The following is a 20,003-nucleotide window of genomic DNA, read 5'->3' as shown; positions in this document are numbered from 1 at the left end:
CCTCTTTTCCGTTGTATTCGCTGACCTGACTGACGAATACAACGGAAAAGAGGTCTCTGCTAGCAGGGAACAACCGCTATTAAATTCAACATGAACTGTAGCACGATTTGGCATTTTGGCATCTAAGCTGATTTGGTTTTGATTTGATTTGAGTTTCACACTGCGATTATTTTACTTGTGGATTCACTTTCTGCGGAAAATAACTTCCCGGCAAAATGTTTCGGACCGTGTAGTAAAATCTACAGACATCGAAGCCAAAAAAAATATCCAAGAAGACTAATCAGTGTCTAGTACATCTTTATGACAGAAGTATTACAGGTTATACGGCAGGCTAGTTACCCTTGGGTACCAGGCTCCTCTCTCTTCCTCTGGGAACGAGGTTGGGAACAAGGTTGCTTGGTACCATGGGATCGCCCACGAGCCATAAAGGCGTGCGGATCAGTGCAACGAAAGCCCTGAGTCTGGCACTCGGGCTACAGATCAGTAACTATAGTATAGAATTATTGTAAACAGTAACTGGAGTGCTCCTTTGGGGCACTGCAAATTAGAGAAGTTAGAAATATTATAAACTTAAAATAAACATTTATAAAAATTTCCATCTAGTGGGAGGTTGGCTAGCTGACAATTCATATAGGATGGTGTAGGAGTTGAATACGGGTCACGATCAAGTCTACGACCACGGATCGAGAAATCTTGAACCGGGGATCTCCAACGCCTCTAACTCAAGAGTCGTTCAGGCTGCCTCCCTTAACACCTTGCAAGAAAATGGTGCCATACAATAACTGAAACCGACCCTCCTTCTTTAATAGTCTTCAGGAAAGAATTCACTCTTATTTCTGATATGCGTCACCAGGTGGTTTGTAAGAGCGGAGGACTGGGCATAGCGCTTGTCACAATACTTGCATTGATAGGGCTTTTCACCAGTGTGAATTCTCACGTGCGTAGCAAGGTTCCCGGATTGATTGAAAGCCTTCTTGCAGTACGGGCACTCAAATGGTTTCTCACCAGTGTGGATTCGCATGTGAACCTGTCGGTAAATGAATTTAGGGTGAGTGATAGCGTGCTATTTGAATCGCCCAAATAATCAAGAGTAGTCATCTTTGTGGTTGTTGAATTGTTCCCGGAGGAGGAGGAGAAGGAGGAGAAGAAGAAGAAGGAGAAGAAGAAGTGTTCCACTATAGACTGTTTTAAATCAAGATTGGAATCTGTTCTTTTTAAGAGAACGTTTTCAGCCTTAGGGTTTTTTATGTAAAAGGACTGTAAAAAGCATTGAGACTTCGTTATGATGTAAAATGCGTTTTTTAAAGAACCTATTTATTATTATTATCATCATCATCATCATCATCATCATCATCATTATTATTATTATTATTATTATATATGAATTAGTTTTTATATATGAGATGTTGAAATTTTACAATTTTATGACAGCAAACTGTGTAATCACTCAGGTTTTAATAGAATTCAAATTGTATCTAGTAGATTTTATTCCTGTAAATAATAAAGTTATTTCATTATTATTAAAATTATTATTATTATTATTATTATTATTAAGAAGAAGAAGACAATAATATCGTAAACTTCTGATCACACTATATATACTGGGAGGAAGAAAAGTACTTAAGAATCTAACAACCGTTATCCAATCGAGGTTGAATTTCGCAGGTTATCAGTTTTCAACTGATCACCTGCTCAGTTTTCATACTGACTTTCTCGTGGGCGTGGCTCCCATTTTCAGCACGCAAACTTCACTGTCCTTAACTGTGATAACTCGGACGATGGCTTAGTTAAAAAGGTTTTAAAAAATAACTACCATAAATCTGTTAGTCAATTATTTACCGTAACAGAGCACGTCAAACGAAAAGCGCTAGGCATTTTAATTTGTAACCTTGGTTGAACGCAACTGAGAAGCAACGCGTCAGGTCGATCGCAAACGCGTACTACGCGTTGTTAATACTTGTCTCTCAACTTACTTTTAATGCTCCTTGTCTTGAGAATGTTTTCAAGCACACAGAACACTGGGGGCGAACACGGGTGTCTCTCTTTGATGTCATCAACTGCGCATGTGCCCATTCAGTCTGATGCCTTGAAGCGAGCAGGGGAATGTAAGACAAGGCAGCCAAATCACTGTTCATGGCTCCATGGGCTACATCACTGGAGAAAAATCTGTTTTAAAATAAATATTCGTGATTTCAGTTTTAACCTTCTCAAATAGAGACGATTACGATCATTTTAAAGGAGACGATTTTGCATAGCTTTTCAAACGGACGCAGTTTCAGATAATCTAAAAGAAGAGCTCTTTTTTTAGATTATTGGCTTTACAATTTTTTTTTTCTGATTAGATCCTTCACTACAGGATCCGGTACTTTTATTTTGTCACGGTGGTCCTTGCAAACACAGTTTGTCACTTGTTTTTACTGAGCAGTTCCAGATAACCGATACACGGTTTTTACAAAACTGGAACCTCGCATTTTACTACCATACATTTTTCATGGACTTGAGGTGGTGTGAGTCAACTGACAGAATACCAGCGGTCTTTTTGGACATTTTGTCACGTGACTCACACTACCTCAAGTCACGTGACAAAATTAACATCTCACTTACTTGAAAAAGATTCCGCGGAGGAATCTAAAGCTTGTTACGCTTAAAATTTATTTTTTGGATCCTGAAAGCAAATCTTGTTTTTCTAAACTTCAAATGACAGGATCGGGAAACAATTTATTTTCTAAAACACATTTTTATTCTTTCGCTTTAATGATCTCGTCGCGTTTGCCCCTGTGTAGAAGTTTTAGCTCCCTTAAATAGAAATGGGTTTGACCCTCTTGCATGGTCGAGTTTGACTTACTCTTGGTTTTGTGGGATGTAATAGACTGGAGGAGCAATATGCCAGGGCAAATCCATGTAGTAGGAGGAATTTCCTGCGAAGAAAAAGAGAGACTATTTGTGAACAAGTAATACATTCGCAATGAATGAAATGTGATGTCATGTTTTAAACCTGGTGAATAAATGATAGAGGGAGATATTCTGTCAGCCAATCACTAAATGACCGTTTGGATGCTCTACAACTGAGCTATAGGAGAATCGTGGGACCTAGGCCATTAAGCTAGGTTTATACCTCTATCAAGTAACCGGCATATTTTTCGGAAACTAATGAATCAAATCTGGTAATGTATCAGGGCACCCAACTGTTCTTTTTGGTGGAACATCTCTTCGTAAGCCCTTAACCGCCTCAGAAAATTGTATTAAATTGTGAAGAAAGACTAGCATTTTCTTTTATTGGGAAACATCACCTCAAACTTTCGCAACCGGTTGAAAATTAAACTATAATCCCTTTTGCTTTCGAAGGGACAAAAACGTCATTAAACCGTTTAATTAATGACGTTTTTTCCCGGCTGAATTGCGAAAAAATACTGGGCCAGTGACTTTCGGAAGGGAAAGCCAAAAGCGGCTCGTAAATTCTCGGAATAAAATATATCCTGGCCGTTCCCTAAAATTTTCGGCAACTGAATTTAAATTTTCATTTAAAAAATCCGAACAGATCATTCTGTGTTAGTTTACGCAAATTTGTCTTTTAAAACGCCATTAACTGATGTGGTAATTTAGGATATTTCAAAAGTAATGGCTGAAATGTGACGAATGGGTAAAATAAAGCTTGTTGTTGTAGGTAACAACATTTTAACTTTTTGCTTCAATGTCCTTTAAACCTTTAAGCTTTAAACCTGGCAAAAATCGCAATATATGAGCCCAGTCTACGGAACAACACGAACAACAAGTTATACAATTAAGTTAGAGAAGAGAATGGATTAAAAGTCGAATATAGACTGAAGATTCAGTTCTCATATGAAACTTGAATTGCATTTCGGATGCGGCGACAGAACTGATTCGAGGCATAAACTAGGACTCAGAACGCGTAAAGTTGATGCAATGCAGTAATTGAAAAAAAAAGAAAAACAGAAAACCTCAAAGCAGTGAAAATTTAATGTTGTTAGCAAAGCAAGTTAGTCGTCCTCTCCTGACACTCACAATTTGGATGAAATAAAATTAAGGACGTCTTGTTTTGGGGCTATTCCGGAATAGGAAAATACGGAAAACAGAGTGTTCATGTTCTTTTGGACCCATTCTGTTTTCGGAATGAACAGAAGAGTATTCCGGTCATTCTAATCCTGAGAGCAGAATGAACTGAAAGGAATACGGTTTACTCGGAAAACAAGGAATAGCCGGACCTTATTCGCTTCGTTTGTTTTGTTGCCCATTACAGATCATGTGACGGTGCTCCAGGGAGTGGCCTTTTTTTAGAATTAGCAAAAGATCTTCGATCTGCTTTTCTGATATTATTAGCAGCTAAATGAGAATATATATAAGCAGGAATGTGCCCTAAGATCGATGAATTCTTAAAACAGCCGTGAGAAAATCATTTGGAAAAAAATTTTTCATCATGAATAAACTTCGATTCTAATACTTCTAAAAATGATTCACTATTGAAGATAAAAAGATGTGCATTTGGCTGTCCAAGATTGCCATTTCATACATTTTAATTAAATGTTTGTTTTTAAAGAAATCAAACCCCCCCTGTATTCCCCTCCAATAAAAGATCCAAGCTCCACCCATTTAGAATTGATTATATCGATAGAGACAATCATTTGGAAAAAAAATTTTCATCATGAATAAACTTCGATTCTTATACTTCTAAAAATGATTCACTATTGAAGATAAAAAGATGTGCATTTGGCTGTCCAAGATTGCCATTTCATACATTTTAATTAAATGTTTGTTTTTAAAGAAATCAAACCCCCCTGTATTCCCCTCCAATAAAAGATCCAAGCTCCACCCATTTAGAATTGATTATATCGATAACATTAATCTGACATTATTAATTGCCTTAACTGTCTATTCCCATAGAGGGAAGTAAACCGTAATTTCCCATTGATCTATGGGTAAAGAATTGGGGTAGTCAACTGAGACAATTTTCATTTTAGAAACAATAACTTGACTTTTTATCCATATTGCAAACAAAAATTAAAAGCACATTGTGAATGGTCGTGTATTAAAACGAACGTTTTTTTGAAAATCCTTTGTTTTTTCGTTAAATGAATAAATCTATAAAGCAAAAACTCATAATGTGAGGTATTTTTTTGTAATGAAATCTGTTTAATAAAGGAAGAAGATATTCGAAGGACAACGATTGCTTTCGTAAGATCAGTTACCGGCCCGGCCGAAAGTGCCCCTAAATGTTAGTATCAGTGAAACTGACACATGTCCAGTGAAAGAGGAAAAGGAAATATCCGTTTCTTATTGCTTCTAACAAGGCATATAATGCAGAAACACGGGCAATAGATACTGAACGGAGACAGTAGAAAACAGTGACAATTTACCTTGATCACCAGCCATTCTCTTGTGTTCCTTCGAAAGACACTCCATCAATGGATTGAGCAAATGAGCAATAATGATATGTGGTGGCAGCTAATATGTGAACGCCTATATTCCGTGCAGACACGGGACAAAATCCAAACGTTGTCCGACACCTTCAACAAAGGGGGATCTGATTGCTATGGAAACCAATCAAAACAGAATATTTCAGTGGCTGAAGCAATGTTTGTTGTTTTTCTGCCTAAAAACGATTGACGTACGATCGATCACATTAAAGCGGTAATAACGCACTCAAGTGTGGCAGTTGCTTTCAAAGACATCGACTCGTTCTTGAAACAAGTATTTTTACAACCTCGTTCCCAAAATTTTCCCCTTGTAAATGAGAAATTAAAGAGAGAAAATCCGTAGAAACGAGGCTGTTATTGTGATTGTTCAATGGACAAGATGCCGTGCCGGCAGATTGGGGCTCCCATGTTTTCGTCGGACATTTTTAACTATACCGGCCCCACCTGTTTTTACTCCGGACGCTACATCAGTTCCAAGAAGTACTGGATCTGCCACCTATGTTTATGACAGAATGTGTCTTTACAAATAAAGCTTTTGGATCTACATACTTGTCATATATGTCCTTGTGGCTTCCATACGATTGATCTTGGTTCTCACGCAGTCGTTTTTAGGGACGTCGCGAGTCGTATCACCTTCCACCAGAGGGCAAAACGGCTGAGGGGATCGAGGCTACGATTAGTTCTGCCTCATTGCTTTGAACCTCATTATGAAAGCGAGGCTAAGTGCAAAGTTTTTATTACGAAAACGGAACTAATTTTCATATGAAAAGCTTTGCACTTAACCTCGTTTTCATAACGAGATTCACAGCAACTCGGAAATAGACTATTCAGTATACATATAAAAATAAATTAACAGCTGTCGTTTCATATTTTAAAAGCGTTTTTCCGGCAATCTCGATAATAAGATTTTCCCCTTTTCCCTCGCTTCCTCCTCTCGACACTCTCCTGAACGTTGAGATTTGGGGGAGCCGGAAAATTTATCTATCAATCAATCAATCAATCAATCAATCAATCAATCAATCAATCTTTATTTTCACTTTAACCTTAATTTATAAGTAACACTAAATAGAATCATAAATCGTGTCCAATTAAAGCACGTTTTGTAATACGGACCCCACGAATAATACAAAATTTAGTAACGGCTTAACATATTAAAACAAAACAAATACGATGTGAATCTTGAAAAAAAACGTGGAAATTGAATCAATTACAATCATCAAAGACTGGAGCAGGATTTTAAAACGACTTTTATAAGACGAGGAACTTGGTTTATTTTTCATTTCGGAGCTGAGGTTATTTTAAGGTTTTTTTTTTTCACTTTAAAGGATATTGCATTTTGTCCCGACATCGAATTTCTGAAAGGTACATGTAGACGATCACACTGGCGTGTATCATGGGAGTGATTTTGAGAGTTGGTTATCAGAAGATGGTCAAATAAATCTGGAAGTATATTTCTAAAAAAAAAATATTTTGATTCAGATTGTTTCTTCACTCCTACAATCCACTATCTGAAGGCCTGAAAGAGTTTCATACCTCTATATACCATTCCAAGAAACAATGGAACTAAAACTCCTTGGAATCGCTTACGAATAGTTTAATTTCACGTGGTATATACACTTTACAATTATTCCACTCACGCTTGGTGGATATGAGATGGTAAATAGCCAACGAGGTGCGTAGCGCCGAGTTGGCTATAATCATCTCATATCCAACGAGAGTGAGTGGAATAATTGTTTTATTAAAAACAATCAAGAAAGACTAGAGTTTTCTGATTTCGCGTTGTAAGAACAATTGGACAATGATCGCTGTTTCTCGGGCATGGTATAATGGCTCATATACCATGGCAGCTAAGCCAATCAAAACCCTGAAATTGCATTTTACAATGATCAGGTTTTAATAATTAGCTATATACCACGTGTGCAATTTTCAGGTACCCCACAATAATAATAATAATAATAATAATAATAATAATAATAATAATAATAATAATAATAATAATAATAATAATAATAATAATAAATCTTGCGATATAAAATATAAAATATATAGCTACGGAATATTAAAAACTGCGATGTAAAATATTCAACGTAGCTGAGTCAAAACATACCTACTCGACAGTTAAATCAGTTGTTTTATCATTTGTTTCACTTTCCACAGGTACGTAAAAACATCAAGGCGACATCTCGACCATGTTCTCAGTGTCGATCCTCTAAAGAAGAGCCGGGAAGAGACAATGGGGGCGAGGCTGGTAAAATCTGTCAATATAGTTCCATCATCGTTTTTAAGAATTTCCGTTTTCACTGTCCAAACGTAAATGATAAATTCCCTTTTGCAAAAATCTCAACAACTAGAGTGTCTTTGAAAATCTTCTCGTGTGGAGCATTTTCTTGTTTATATGTTGTTGTTTATAGGTAGTGGCCAACACAAAAGCCTTGCTCCTTTGGCAACTACGCACTTCTTCCTTAGAAGGTAAAACCACTTAAATATTTGCTCTGCATGTTTATTTCCTCACCATAAAAATATATTGTATTTCGAACAAGTGTCAATAAAAATTGAATTGAATTGAATAGGGTACGGAAGCCGTAACTCTTCGTTTTCAAACAAAAACATTCAGAAACGGGTTCGTGTGGTCGGTGCCTTGAAAAGGAGTTCAGGTGAGATATTTTTTTTAAAAATCGTGGACAATTATATCGTCAAAGAAGAAACGATTTACACCCACACAAATCGTGAGGCCCCATGGATAAGAGCGAATTTTTTCTAGACAAATTCTCTTTGAATTTTGTTCATGTGGATGAGAAAATTTACCCGGTTCAGTTTTCTATAGCAAATGGCATCGGTGAAAAATATCCAGTTTTTGTTTGTCAAAAACTGAGACATTGTGAAAGCTAAATTTGCTGTTTTCAAATTTTTGTATTCTCTACATGACCCGCGTCCCGTCCTCTTGGGGTGGACCGACGCAGTACCCGCAGGTGTTGGTCAGCAGTTGTTCGTTCAAATAAACAACATGGCGGACCAAATTGGTCCTCTTATCAGCTTCACCACAATCACTCGTTTTAGAGGAATCATTTCATGTTTAGTTCTTTCCGTAGCGTATGTCGCGAGCTTGTATGTTTTGAAATCGCCTTACCCCAGGTAAGTATAAATCTTGTCTACAAATCGCCGAAAATATTGCAAGTTAATTAATATTTTAAGAAGTCTGACCCTTGCCGCTTTATAATAATTAACGTGGAGTTATAATTATAATCTTTTAATAGTAAGTATCGGAAGAGAAAAATCCAGGCGAAAAAATTTGTTCTACATAATTTATTCTATGGAAACAATTTGCTTTCCTATTAAGGTGCATTTTTCCATTTGAATCCTTACTGGATATATGAACAAACTACGTGAAAGTGAAATATATGAATATCAAAAATGTGACCGGCAGATGAAAACTTAAATACATGAAAGAATACCACAGTGCGTAAGGAAAGCTTAAGAAAAAATTCAGGCTTGATTGAAGACTATATATATGTTTTTTTTGTATCTTTATTTCCTAGTAAACTATTCAGTTCATTTTTATCTTCTGCTCGAGAACTAGTCAAAGGAAGCATTTCTTTGTAACAAATTTAATTTCATAGAAAACAAAAACAGAAACGTTTATTATTTTCCTAATTTATTATTATAGACTGGCTATACCAGACAGTTGAACATATCTGTACTATAAAATTGTGCTTTGATAAGTTAGAAAAATCAGGAATGCGGAGTTCCAGAAAAAACTCCATACCCACCCCACAGAAGGTCATCAGAAATTCCTAGGGGGAGGGGATCTTAGAAGCCAAAATTTTATAATTAAAGTATGAAGCTAACTGGAATTTCCTTGGCAAAGGGAGGAGGGGGGTGGGGTATAAAACAAAAAAACCTGTGGGGAGAGTCTGGGTATTTTCTGGAACTGCACAATGAGTGAGGGGGAGGGGTGGGAATTTCTAATGGTCTCGCATTTTCTTGATACATGCTACCCAGGCCATACACTTTACTTTTTTTAACAACATAATTTTGACATTGTTCATTATAATAAATATTGTTTTTCTCCAGAGATCATCCCAAGACCATCCGGCAGAGATTCAGAAGCGTTTTTGTTGTCTCTCTACTTTCTCCTTTGTACGTGTGGCTTTGGGCGGATGGAACATCAGAACGTAATGTAATTACACCTTTCATCAGAACAGTAATATTGGCCAAATTGTTTAACTGATTCAAAATGAGTACATGCTAAAAATATACCATATGTACGCAATGAAAATGTTTATTTTTCATCTTGCTTTTCAGGCACTCTCCCTTTGGAAATACCTAGGAATACATTTTGAAAGTATTATTACTGCAGTTTTATTTCCTTTAGTATTGACAATGGTAAGAGAACATTTGATTTATGATACATTTGTTCTTTATTTTTTATGACTCAGAGTAAAAAGTAAATTGAATCATTTCAAGGTTAAAATAAACTGATCCAGGTTTTGTTTATCTTTAGATTTTGTTTCTTGGCCCCATCCTTTTACTGTATTGTAATAGAGAATTAGAGAATGTGAAAGGTGAGCCTTGACTGTCATAGACTCTGTCTAGTAATAGAAGCTTTTAACTTACAGACCTACAATCTTGGACTTTACAAGGAAGTAGTCAAAACTGTACTATACTCAAAAAGGACCCATCAAGCCACAAAATAGATGGTGGTACCAAAATGTTTCATAACACTGGGAATTAGGTTTGAATGAATGATTTGTCTGTGAGGTAATTTAGGTCTTATGAATTGATATTTACCAATCCACCGTATGAAAAATGATGGGGGCTGTACATGATTTTACCACTGACAATACCTTGTACTATACCTAACTCAGCCAAGAGGTACATAGAATACCATATTTCTTTCGACAGTTAGTCCTTGTATAAACAACATTAATATTGTGTAGGCTAGATTTGAAGTATTAATAGAACTTTTCTGTGCATTTTATGAGTGTTTTTAGGGTTTTCATAGGCTAAGAATTATATAGTTAATATTACCAGTGGTCATCTTTTTCGGCACAGTGGCTTGAAAACAAGCCTTTGGGTCTGCCCTATCTGGAGCAAGTTTTCAAAAGTATTTTCCATTTGTGATGTCAATTATGTCGAGAGAATATGGAAACAGAAATGCATCCAAGTTGAGTCCTGATGATACTAGAGATATAAATAATTATCAGAAAAATCACCAACTCTTAAAGGCTGGATAATTTTCAAAAAGGTAGTTTGTCTGAATAACAGCTCATGTTAGTTTTCTTTTGTCAGGTTTTCTTGAATATCCAACAAGTTGGGTTAATTCAATTAATATGCGGAATTACCTTGTGGTAAGAAAATATTCCAACTTTGAAAGGAACATATTCTTTGTTTCAGTGTCTTAAGATACCGTATACTTAAATGAAAAATGAGATATTATTTTGTTATTCATCTACGTATTAAAAGGAGTTGAATTTTGAAATAAATCTGTTGGAAAATTTTGTACTCCAGAATAACAACAAGGGTAAGGAACTTTTTTTTAATGGTAAGAAACTTGCCGAAATATTTTGTTTACCATTGTGTAGTTCCAGAAAAGATCTAAACCTGGTCTCCACAGTCTAAGAGATTTTCTCAAACACCCTCTATCCTGCTGGAAATTCCAATTTAGCTTCATTGTCTTATCATTATTTGGCCTTTGTGGCCAGGTAACTGGCACAAAAAATAGCAAAGAAAAAGAGCAGAAAGAAAATAATCAGTATTACTAGAAGCAGTGGTCAACAAAACAACAGCCTACTCTTTACTCACTACATGCCCTTCCACTGAGAATTTAACCAGAAATTGTTTCGAATATGAAATATATATGAAACATATATTAATTTTTGAAATTATCTTGTAAGAAATATTTTCAGCACCACACATTTATTCTGGTTGGGATTTACTTTTGTCAGTTCACTGATATGTTTGGATTTAAAATTTGCATTATGTTGTAATTCTTGTATTTTTCCTTTAGTTAATAACTTGTTAATGATATTTTTGCTGTTCCTTTAGGCTCCACTGAGTGAGGAGTTTGTATTCAGGGCTTGTCTTATACCCCTGCTGGTACCAGGTTTTGGAAATGTCCTGCCTATCTTTATTTGTCCTTTATTTTTTGGAGTAGGTAAGTGAGTGATAATGAAATCTGATTTATTGGTTGTTCTTGAAAATTAAAGAATGCATAAATCTTTAGGATTTTCTGGCTTCCTTATATACTCTACGAAAATTTACGTAGCTTATATCAGCAAAATCTGTAAAGATATCACACCAACTACAAAATCCACTGTATGGGAAAAGATGGCGGCTGTACATTTTACCACAATTCCTTGCAAACCTAACACATCCAATAGGCTCATACAAAGCCATATTTTTTGCAAAATTTGTCCCTGTGCTAACAACAATTGTGTGTGCTAAGTTTGAACTTTTCTGAACTTTTCTGTGTTTTTTACAAGAATTTTTAGGGGTTGTGTATGTTTAAAATCATGGGTAAACATACCAGTTGCCATCTATTTCGGTACAGTGGAATTAATTGTGTAGTAGATGTATTACAAATAAAAAGAGATTTTTTGTTTCTTTTCACAGCTCATATTCACCATGTCATTGAAAGACTGCAGCTTGGGGAAAACCCAAGAGATGTATGGTTTAGTGCATGTGAGTTCTGCTAATATTATTTACACATTATCTCTATTCATTTATTTATCTATTTTAAGAGATACTCCAATACAAGAAAATGTGAGTGCAGGCGAATAAATTTCAACAGTGAATCTATATTCATTTGGCAAAGAGAACCTGCAGTGTAGGCTTGTGAGTGACATGGAGGACTCCTCAACATTTCGTAGTTATTAAATTAGATTGTTAATTAAATCAGTGGCCACATCTATAGAAACAACAACAAGGTTGCATCACAGCTTCTGTTTTGGGACTCACCACAAAGGAAAAGGTGTAGAGGTCGCCTAGCAATGACATATGGTGAACAACAACAACTTTGTTTAAGTGTCGATATCTTTAGCTTGTAAACAGCTAACTGGGGACACTAAAATAATTAGAAAAAAAAAAAGAATTTATACATAGTATAAGTAAATTCATAATTAACTAAAATCTAAAATTTATAACAAGTAAGATTTAAAAATGAAAATTACCGGTACAAAAAATTGTCAAGAACTACAAATAAGACAGGAGCCACAATTATCACTTATAAGATCTACAAGGTTAATATGCCGTATGCATGGACTTAATAGACTGTAAAGTAGGTTTGTCCTTGAACGACTGGAACAGGGTACCCAACCACTAAGGACAGCTCTGCCCAAGATTATGGAGCAGTGTATTGACATCCTTACTATAAGGAGTACTTATCTGAAAGTACATTTCATGATATGATATAATTCAAAGTATTGAACAATGAGAGTGCATGAAAGGTAACCTCAACAGATGTATTACAAATGTTGGATCCCCATGCAGACCTCTAATTCATCTCTGGTGATCTTGTGAAGTCTCTTAGTAGCTGATATCCCTGTTTAGTCTTTCAGTTTGGTTACACTTCAGTTTTTGGAGGTTATACTGCCTTCTTGTTTTTAAGAACTGGTGAGTTTCATTCTATTTTGTGTGTAGTTGCAATGAAAAATGGCAAAATATTGAAGTCCAGTCTGAGTCAGTCATTCAATCAGTCAGTCCATCACCCGGTCAGTCATTCAGTCAGTCAGTCAGTCAGTCAGTCAGTCAGTCAGTCAGTCAGTCAGTCAGACAGCCAGAAAGGACAGTCAGTCAGTCAGTCAGTCCATCACTCAGTTAGTCAGTCAGTCAGTCAGTCAGTCAGTCAGTCAGCCAGTCAGTCAGTCAGTCAGTCAGTCAGTCAGACAGTTTCACCGTCAGTCAGTCAGACAGTTTCACCGTCAGTCAGTCAGTCACTAAGTCAGTCAAGTGGGTCAGACAGTCAGTCATATATTGGTTGATTGACGGAGTGATTTTCTCATTCACTCACTTGCTCACTTACTCATTCATTCATTCATTCATTCATTCATTCATTCATTCATACAGTCAGTCAATCAGTCAATCAATCAGACCATCAATTAATTTTGTTAATCACTTGTTATTTTTATTTAATATACTGCTGTCTGAAATCATATGTATTTAGTGGTTTATACATTGTTAGGTTAGACATAATTTGTGAATTTTTTTTCAGTGTGGAATGACCAATATTGCCTTATCTTGTTTCTGTTTAATTTGCAGGTCACCTAATTGGTCCTGTAGTGTGTCATAGTTTTTGTAATTTCATGGGATTCCCTCTCATTGATCAGATTCCCAGCTCAAAGTATCCACGACGTAAGTTCTGTTTTGTTGCAAATAAACAGGAGCTGGGGTATCTAAAATTCATGTAACTTCTCGTAAGTTCTTGAAATCCCTTTTTGAACTTTTGAGAAACAGGGACCCAATGATGAAATTTCATGACTTTTAATCCGAGAAAATGTCAGTTTTATTTTTAACTTTCCTCAGTTGCTGAAATGTCAGTCCATATTGCTATCATCATTCTTTCTAAGGACTATTGCACTGCATTAACCCTTTAACCCCTAATATCAAAGAACAAATTCTCCTATCTTGTCCCCATACTTTTCTCATAAAAGTACTGGGGAGAAGTGAGTAAAATATCAAGAAAATTCACCTTGGGTGATCATATCCTTAATTCTCATGACCTCAAGGGTTGAATAAGGATTGATATTACAAGGAGAAATTTGATGCTGATCACTGTTAGGGCTTAAAGGGTTAACCTTGCAGACCTTAGGGTCACACATTTTGCAGTGTCATCTTCATTCTTCATAGTCTAAGGTGCGCCATTTGCCCTAACGTAATTCTCGATCTCTCTAATCACTTGTCAACAGTTTTGTTTCTAAAGTCTCCTTCTCTGCTGCTAAGCAACCGGAAAGAGCAAGAGTTCTGGGCTCCTGACTGGATTAAAATTCAAAAGTCGTACTCTTACCCGAATCTTAAAGCCTCTATTATTCTCGCACAAACTAATTTTAGTCCCGTCTTGTCTGCGTAGCTGGCGGTTGGTGGCTTGTTTTTGTCTTTTCGCGGCTCGTTTTTGCGGCTCTGCTGCGGGCCACCAACGAAACCACCAGCTACGCAGGCTAGTCCCGTCCACTCTTTAATATTTGCAAACGGCCACGTTTTTTGGTCTTCCTTCTTCTCGTTTGCTAGGGACTCGCCTGCGCATAATGATGTAAGCCAAGGGAAGGGTGTCTGTCGTGGTGCCACGTGACATGGCCAAATCATTTAAAGGGGAAGCATCATGGGGTTTTTGATATCTTTTGTTAAAAATGATGAATGAAGACCTTCACTTTGCTACAAAATAATTCTAGAACAACGAGAAGAAAGAAATCAACTCAATTCTTTTGAAGGAACAACTCGTGATAAACGTTAGCCTAACATTTTTCAAGTTTCAATTCATTCCGGCCTACTCTGTCTCTGGCCAGAGGCATTAATCGACAGTTTTATTGCACCGGGGTGATAATTTATAACAAAACAAGACAATTGTTTTTCGTTGTTTTTTTTTTCTATTGATAGACAAACATTTTTTGGTTTTGAAATGACATCAAATTCGCGTGATACTTCCCCTTTAAGCTTTCTTTGCTTTATGCTTGACATAAAAATTTCATGATCTCCTGTTCTTTTCAGTGTAGACTTACAAAAATAGATAAATCACGAAAGCTTTAGAATTCCTCTTGCAATTTTGTTTTGTTTTGTTGCAGTTATAAGTGCTTCATTTGTCGCCGGACTTGTGCTGTTTCTGGTGCTAGCGTTACCGCTAACAAACCCATCGTGGTATAACTCTGTGTATTACAACTAACAGCAAGTCAGTTGACGAAATGATGAATCTATGATGTGTAAAGTCATTTATAAACAACGGCAAACTACAGGCATCCCGTGACAGTCCAACTCACTTATAGTTGTAAAGTCGGGTTAAAAAAACGCGAATCGACGTGAATTCAAAGTTATATATTTTGTTTGATCTCCGTTTCCCATTTTTTTTCTCTTTTCATGCGTTCTCGCCGATTCTCCTGCGCTAAATTCTGAGAGAAACGACCACAGTCCGCCTCCTCTCTCTCCTTTGATGAAAAACTCTTGTGTGGTCTTCTTTGACTCTTCTTCCCTTCGCTCTGATCTCACTGCATTTGGTTCTGCTCAAATTTTCCCGAGAAGTAGAAAATCTGCTCTAGGTAACTGTGTCTTTCATAATTCTAAATCTCAAATAAACTGAACGTAAATTTGTGGTAAGAGTGGAGGTTCATTCCAATGGCCGACCGTAAAGACATTCTCTCCTAATGTCGTGTGATTTGATCAAGTTTGAGACTAGTTTTTAAAAAGGGTGGTGCGCAAATGTATGACCACTTATTCATGTGATTACGATGTTGCTATCTTTTGTGTTTTGTGCTGTCAATTTTATCAAGAAATCGAGGAGATTAGAAATTGCACCTAATTTTCCCTGTCGTCGGCTCTGATCGACTCTCGTCAATTTCAGTATCGTTCTTTTTCTTTCTTTTTTTTTTTTTTTTTTTTTTTTTTTTTTTTTTTTGATAAACTCTTTCTTCGTTGATCCTAGCGGCTAGTCTTCACGCAGCAGCGCTTCTTCCTACTTAGAAGCACTGCGTGACGAGGATCGATTTCATCTCTTCTAATGAATGAAGTATATGAAACATATATTTTGAACTGCGGATGAAAGATCAAATAGAAGAAAGATCCTCGCAGTTAGTAAGCAACTTAAGCAGTTGCGAAAAGAAAGCCTGAAAAAAAATTCAGGCTTGTTCAAGCCTGAATTTTTTTTCAGGCTCTTTTTTCGCAACTGCTCAAGTTGCGTACTAACTGCGAGGATGTTTCTTCTGTTTGATTCATCCGTTCTCTTGGCTCCGGTAATCTTTACTGGTAATGGAGCCTGTGTTGAATCCGGCTTGGAAGTAATACTGAATGCGCTTGTATAAACGATTCACGTACACATTGAATACTGAAAAAAAAAAAATCCCTTCGATCTTTGTCAACTATACATACGAAGCCCAAGAAAATATGTTTTTTATTCCGAAGCTGGTTTAAAAAGTAAGCTTGTGAACGAATTTGGAGTAAATTTTTTTTATTATTATTTAATAAAAGTAAAGCACGCATGATGGCGATCCAGTCAATTCTTTGCCGAATGAATCCGCAACTCTTGTTGTTTGTCAGTTGTTAAATATTGTAATACTTGAATTATTTAATAAACCAATGATTGAATATTTCATGGTTTCCGTTTGCTTCTGGGTGTACTGAATAAGAGGAGGGGTGGGGAGCAACCTCGTTCCCAGGATCTCTCCTCTTTCCCGTCCCAAGGAGCGGAGAGGAAGACGAGAGACCCTGGGAACAAGGTTGGGTGGGGAGCAGGCGGTGGGGGGAGGGGGTGTTCCATGTTTCCTTCACTCCTGGTACTCCGTATTTTACCCCCTTTCTTCGCAGCTTTCACTTATAATTCTAGAACAACGAGAGGAAAGAGATCAACTCAATTCTTGAAAGGGACAACTCATGATCTGTTCTAGCGCATTTTGGAAACAAAAATGCGAGAACTTGAGAAAAGTTAGCCTAACATTTTTCAAGTTTCAATCCATACCGGTCTACTCTGTCTCTGGCCAGAGGCGCTAATCAACAGTTTTATTACACTGGGGTGGTAATTTATAACAAAACTAGACAATTATTTTTTATTTCTGTTAACAGACAAACATTTTTTGGGTTCGGAAAGGACACCGAATTCGCGCGATACTTCCCCTCAAATACAGATCATGACTGTTGTATTTTTAACGCGGCGTTGATGTAATTCTTTTTTCTTTTTTTTCGCTTTCTAATGCTATTTTCTTTCGCTCACGTCATTTCCAATTATAGTTTCAAAGGTCAGCTGAGTTGACTGCCCTGCGTCATAATTCGTAGAATGAAATTGAAGTAATTTCTCATATGATGAAAAAACTGTATTCCAAGAAGGTTTCTCAGATTTGCCCCTTTGATAGAGAAAACAAAAGAGCATCGTTTCAGTTTCATGTTTCTGTTTCTCTTATAAACACGCGTCCAGCGTAGTGTACGAAGGCATTTGTACCTACCCGAGTTTCATCTCTTTGCAACGACTTTTCCCTTCAAACGCTAACACATTACGTAGTGAAACCAACTGCTTGTTGCCTCGTCTAAGGCCAATGGTGTGACTGGCTATATGCATAGACTGCGCTTGTGACAATTGGGGTATTTGTATCCTCAGTGGCCGGTTCAAGGTCAAGGGATTTGTCCCAAGTCATTAGTGCATGTTCCAGGGATTTGTATATATTGCCTCTTCTAAAAGAAATTGTCTCATTTTGCGATTCAGTGGCACGGAAGAAAGAGCTTTAGTTAAAGCACTGGTACAGTGAAAATATACCATAAGTGATATATCGTCTCAGTTCCAAGGTAAGTTACTGGAAGTAGTGTATAGATTTTCCTAGATTTATCGTCCTGTGGGTAAATCATTTGGTTGAGTCGTATTGATACAATTTTGTTAATTCAGTGACGGCCGTCTTTGATTTCAGATTGAATAGTCGTTCAACAACATGAATGCTATACAGGATTTAGCGACATTGTATTCCGTTCTGAAGAGCGTGACCGGCGAGTCAGGGCAGGTATTTAAAATGATTTTTTGATTTTTCTGCAATTCAAATTTGCAATGATCGCAATGTCTTAGTTAATAAACCTATACTATATTGTAGAACGCCTCACCAACATGTTTGAAATCGTGCAATTCACCTTCCCATTGCAAAACTGACATACGCGAGTTATATTTATTGAAACTATACCGCATTACCTTACCGCCCTACGGCTGTACTTTGGGCTCTTAATTCTTTTCTTTATGCATAATTTATTGTAGCTCTAATTTGCATCCAATGGGAACTGTCAAGTGGAACTGAAGTTTTGTTTCCTTAGTTCTCCCGCTACTTTCTTGTTTTATTGTAATTTTTAATCCCTTTATTTCAATTCGTATTTATCTGGTATGTGGCGAATTCGTTTAATTAAACCATACAAAATTCCAAGCGTTTTATGTTTTTTGTATCATATCCACACATCAGAAATTTCATTTCAAATAACAAACGCTATATATCCGCTGTAGTTTAACTATAGACCATTTGCATTCCCAATTTGCAATCGCCTCGGGCATCTTCGATGCAATTGATATAAAGCTAAATATTTTGGCCTTGAATCTTGGGTGCGTTCAGTGATTCAGAGCTTGCTACGATTTGTTTCTCAATAAAAGTTTATTAGCTCGTTTTAAATAAAGAAAAGTAGTCGCTGAGTTTGGAGTCTTTTGCGCTTTCACTTTTTTCACTTCCGGGTGTTACGTTCGTTTCATTTTTTGTGACACATCACAGGTAAACTACCTCTTTCGTTTTCTCTATTTTCCTCTCTCCCAACCATTCGTGACATATTTCTCTGTAGCTCAATTTTCAGGGACGTACAATCAGTTACAAAGCAGAGGGCCGAATACATAAGCTGCAGTGGGTATACGATGGTACGGCATGGGATGTAGAGAGCGGAACTAGCGTCAAAGCCAAGCACTACAAAAGTACACAAGGTGCTATTGAACACGCTGTCAAGAAACTGATTGAAGAGCTCAAGGGTAAAGGAATACTCAAGTGAAATGCAAAACATGATTTTAGACAAGATTTTGCAAAAAACTTAGCTTTAATAGAATGAGATCATTGTATTTAGTAGGATAAGTTCAGTAACATGAAGAGCCCATTTTGTAGTTTTGTCCATAGTGTGCAGCGACCTGGTCTTTGACTGGAAACGAGGCTGGGGTGACTCAACCTTGTTCCCAGGGTCTCTCCTCTTCACTTGACGTGAAGAGGAGGGACCCTGGGAACGAGGTCGGGGGTGACTTTGTTTTCATGTAAACTCACTGCTTTTCGTTTGTTAATGTAAGTAGTTAGTTTAAGAACATCCTCGCTTCCAATCAAAGGCCACGTCACTAAGTCAGTACACAACTGCCAGTGTCAAAATATCTCAGTTGATGTTTATGCTTCGAATGTATCGTTAAAGAATGAGAGTATTGTGAAGCTAAATTTAGTCGTTACTTAATTTACAATAAATCGGTGGTGTTTTGTTTTTTTTGCTATATATCCAAGTTCAATGTCAGTTTATTTTAAATGTTTTCCTGTTTTTCCAAGCAATGAAAGGCCGTGCTCGTTGACAGGTTTGCCAAAAGGAAAAAGCGACAGACATTTATTCTTCATTAATCTGATTGGTCATTCCTAATCACTTCGCTTTTGAACGTGGCAAAGTGAACTTTGATTCGAGTTTGATTACTAATCAATAAAGATTCTTCAAAAATATTTTTGTACGTTAGTTTTACCATTAGCTTAACATTAGCTTTTAAAATCATTTTTATCGAGCCAGAGGAAAACCTCGGTTACCATTTTTAATCAGCTTTCGAACAAACAAGTCCTGGCCTCTAAAATCCATACCCATTTTCAGACGTTCATACCAAAATGGTTAACATCTCTATCTTATTTCAGG

General features: G+C 36.7%; 2 protein-coding genes across 2 annotated transcripts; both read left to right on the top strand.

The window, feature by feature from the left end:
* The first annotated feature begins 8,433 nt into the window (after positions 1-8,433).
* LOC146487764 (CAAX prenyl protease 2-like) lies at positions 8,434-16,717 on the top strand. Its single transcript, XM_085126122.1, has 10 exons — positions 8,434-8,564; positions 9,504-9,609; positions 9,735-9,815; positions 9,934-9,994; positions 10,722-10,780; positions 11,478-11,586; positions 12,045-12,113; positions 12,981-13,043; positions 13,689-13,781; positions 15,206-16,717. The coding sequence occupies exons 1-10, from the start codon at positions 8,437-8,439 to the stop codon at positions 15,301-15,303; spliced, it is 867 nt and encodes a 288-aa protein (XP_084982248.1). The 5' UTR covers positions 8,434-8,436; the 3' UTR covers positions 15,304-16,717.
* A 1,029-nt stretch (positions 16,718-17,746) lies between these two features.
* On the top strand, positions 17,747-19,819 carry LOC146487763 (anti-lipopolysaccharide factor-like). The gene is made up of 3 exons (XM_085126847.1): positions 17,747-17,903; positions 18,023-18,112; positions 18,924-19,819. The coding sequence occupies exons 2-3, from the start codon at positions 18,044-18,046 to the stop codon at positions 19,122-19,124; spliced, it is 270 nt and encodes an 89-aa protein (XP_084982973.1). The 5' UTR covers positions 17,747-17,903; positions 18,023-18,043; the 3' UTR covers positions 19,125-19,819.
* The last annotated feature ends 184 nt before the right edge of the window (positions 19,820-20,003 follow it).

The sequence above is a fragment of the Pavona decussata genome, unplaced genomic scaffold (genome assembly GCF_977016875.1).
Source record: "Pavona decussata unplaced genomic scaffold, jaPavDecu1.1 SCAFFOLD_13, whole genome shotgun sequence".
NCBI classification, from domain to species: domain Eukaryota; kingdom Metazoa; phylum Cnidaria; class Anthozoa; order Scleractinia; family Agariciidae; genus Pavona; species Pavona decussata.
The sequence above is the reverse complement of the archived record's forward strand: the minus strand, read 5'-3'. Positions and strand labels throughout refer to the sequence as shown.

What these genes read in the sequence shown, in the direction of transcription:
- LOC146487764 (XM_085126122.1), top strand. Translation starts at nt 8,437, where the DNA reads ATGGCGGACCAAATTGGTCCTCTTATCAGCTTCACCACAATCACTCGT. An exon ending in AGATGTATGGTTTAGTGCAT is followed by an intron (nt 12,114 to 12,980) that starts GTGAGTTCTGCT and finishes ATCCCTGTTTAG; the next exon opens with TCTTTCAGTTTGGTTACACT. An exon ending in CTTCTTGTTTTTAAGAACTG is followed by an intron (nt 13,044 to 13,688) that starts GTGAGTTTCATT and finishes TTTAATTTGCAG; the next exon opens with GTCACCTAATTGGTCCTGTA.
- LOC146487763 (XM_085126847.1), top strand. Translation starts at nt 18,044, where the DNA reads ATGAATGCTATACAGGATTTAGCGACATTGTATTCCGTTCTGAAGAGC. An exon ending in TGACCGGCGAGTCAGGGCAG is followed by an intron (nt 18,113 to 18,923) that starts GTATTTAAAATG and finishes ATTTCTCTGTAG; the next exon opens with CTCAATTTTCAGGGACGTAC.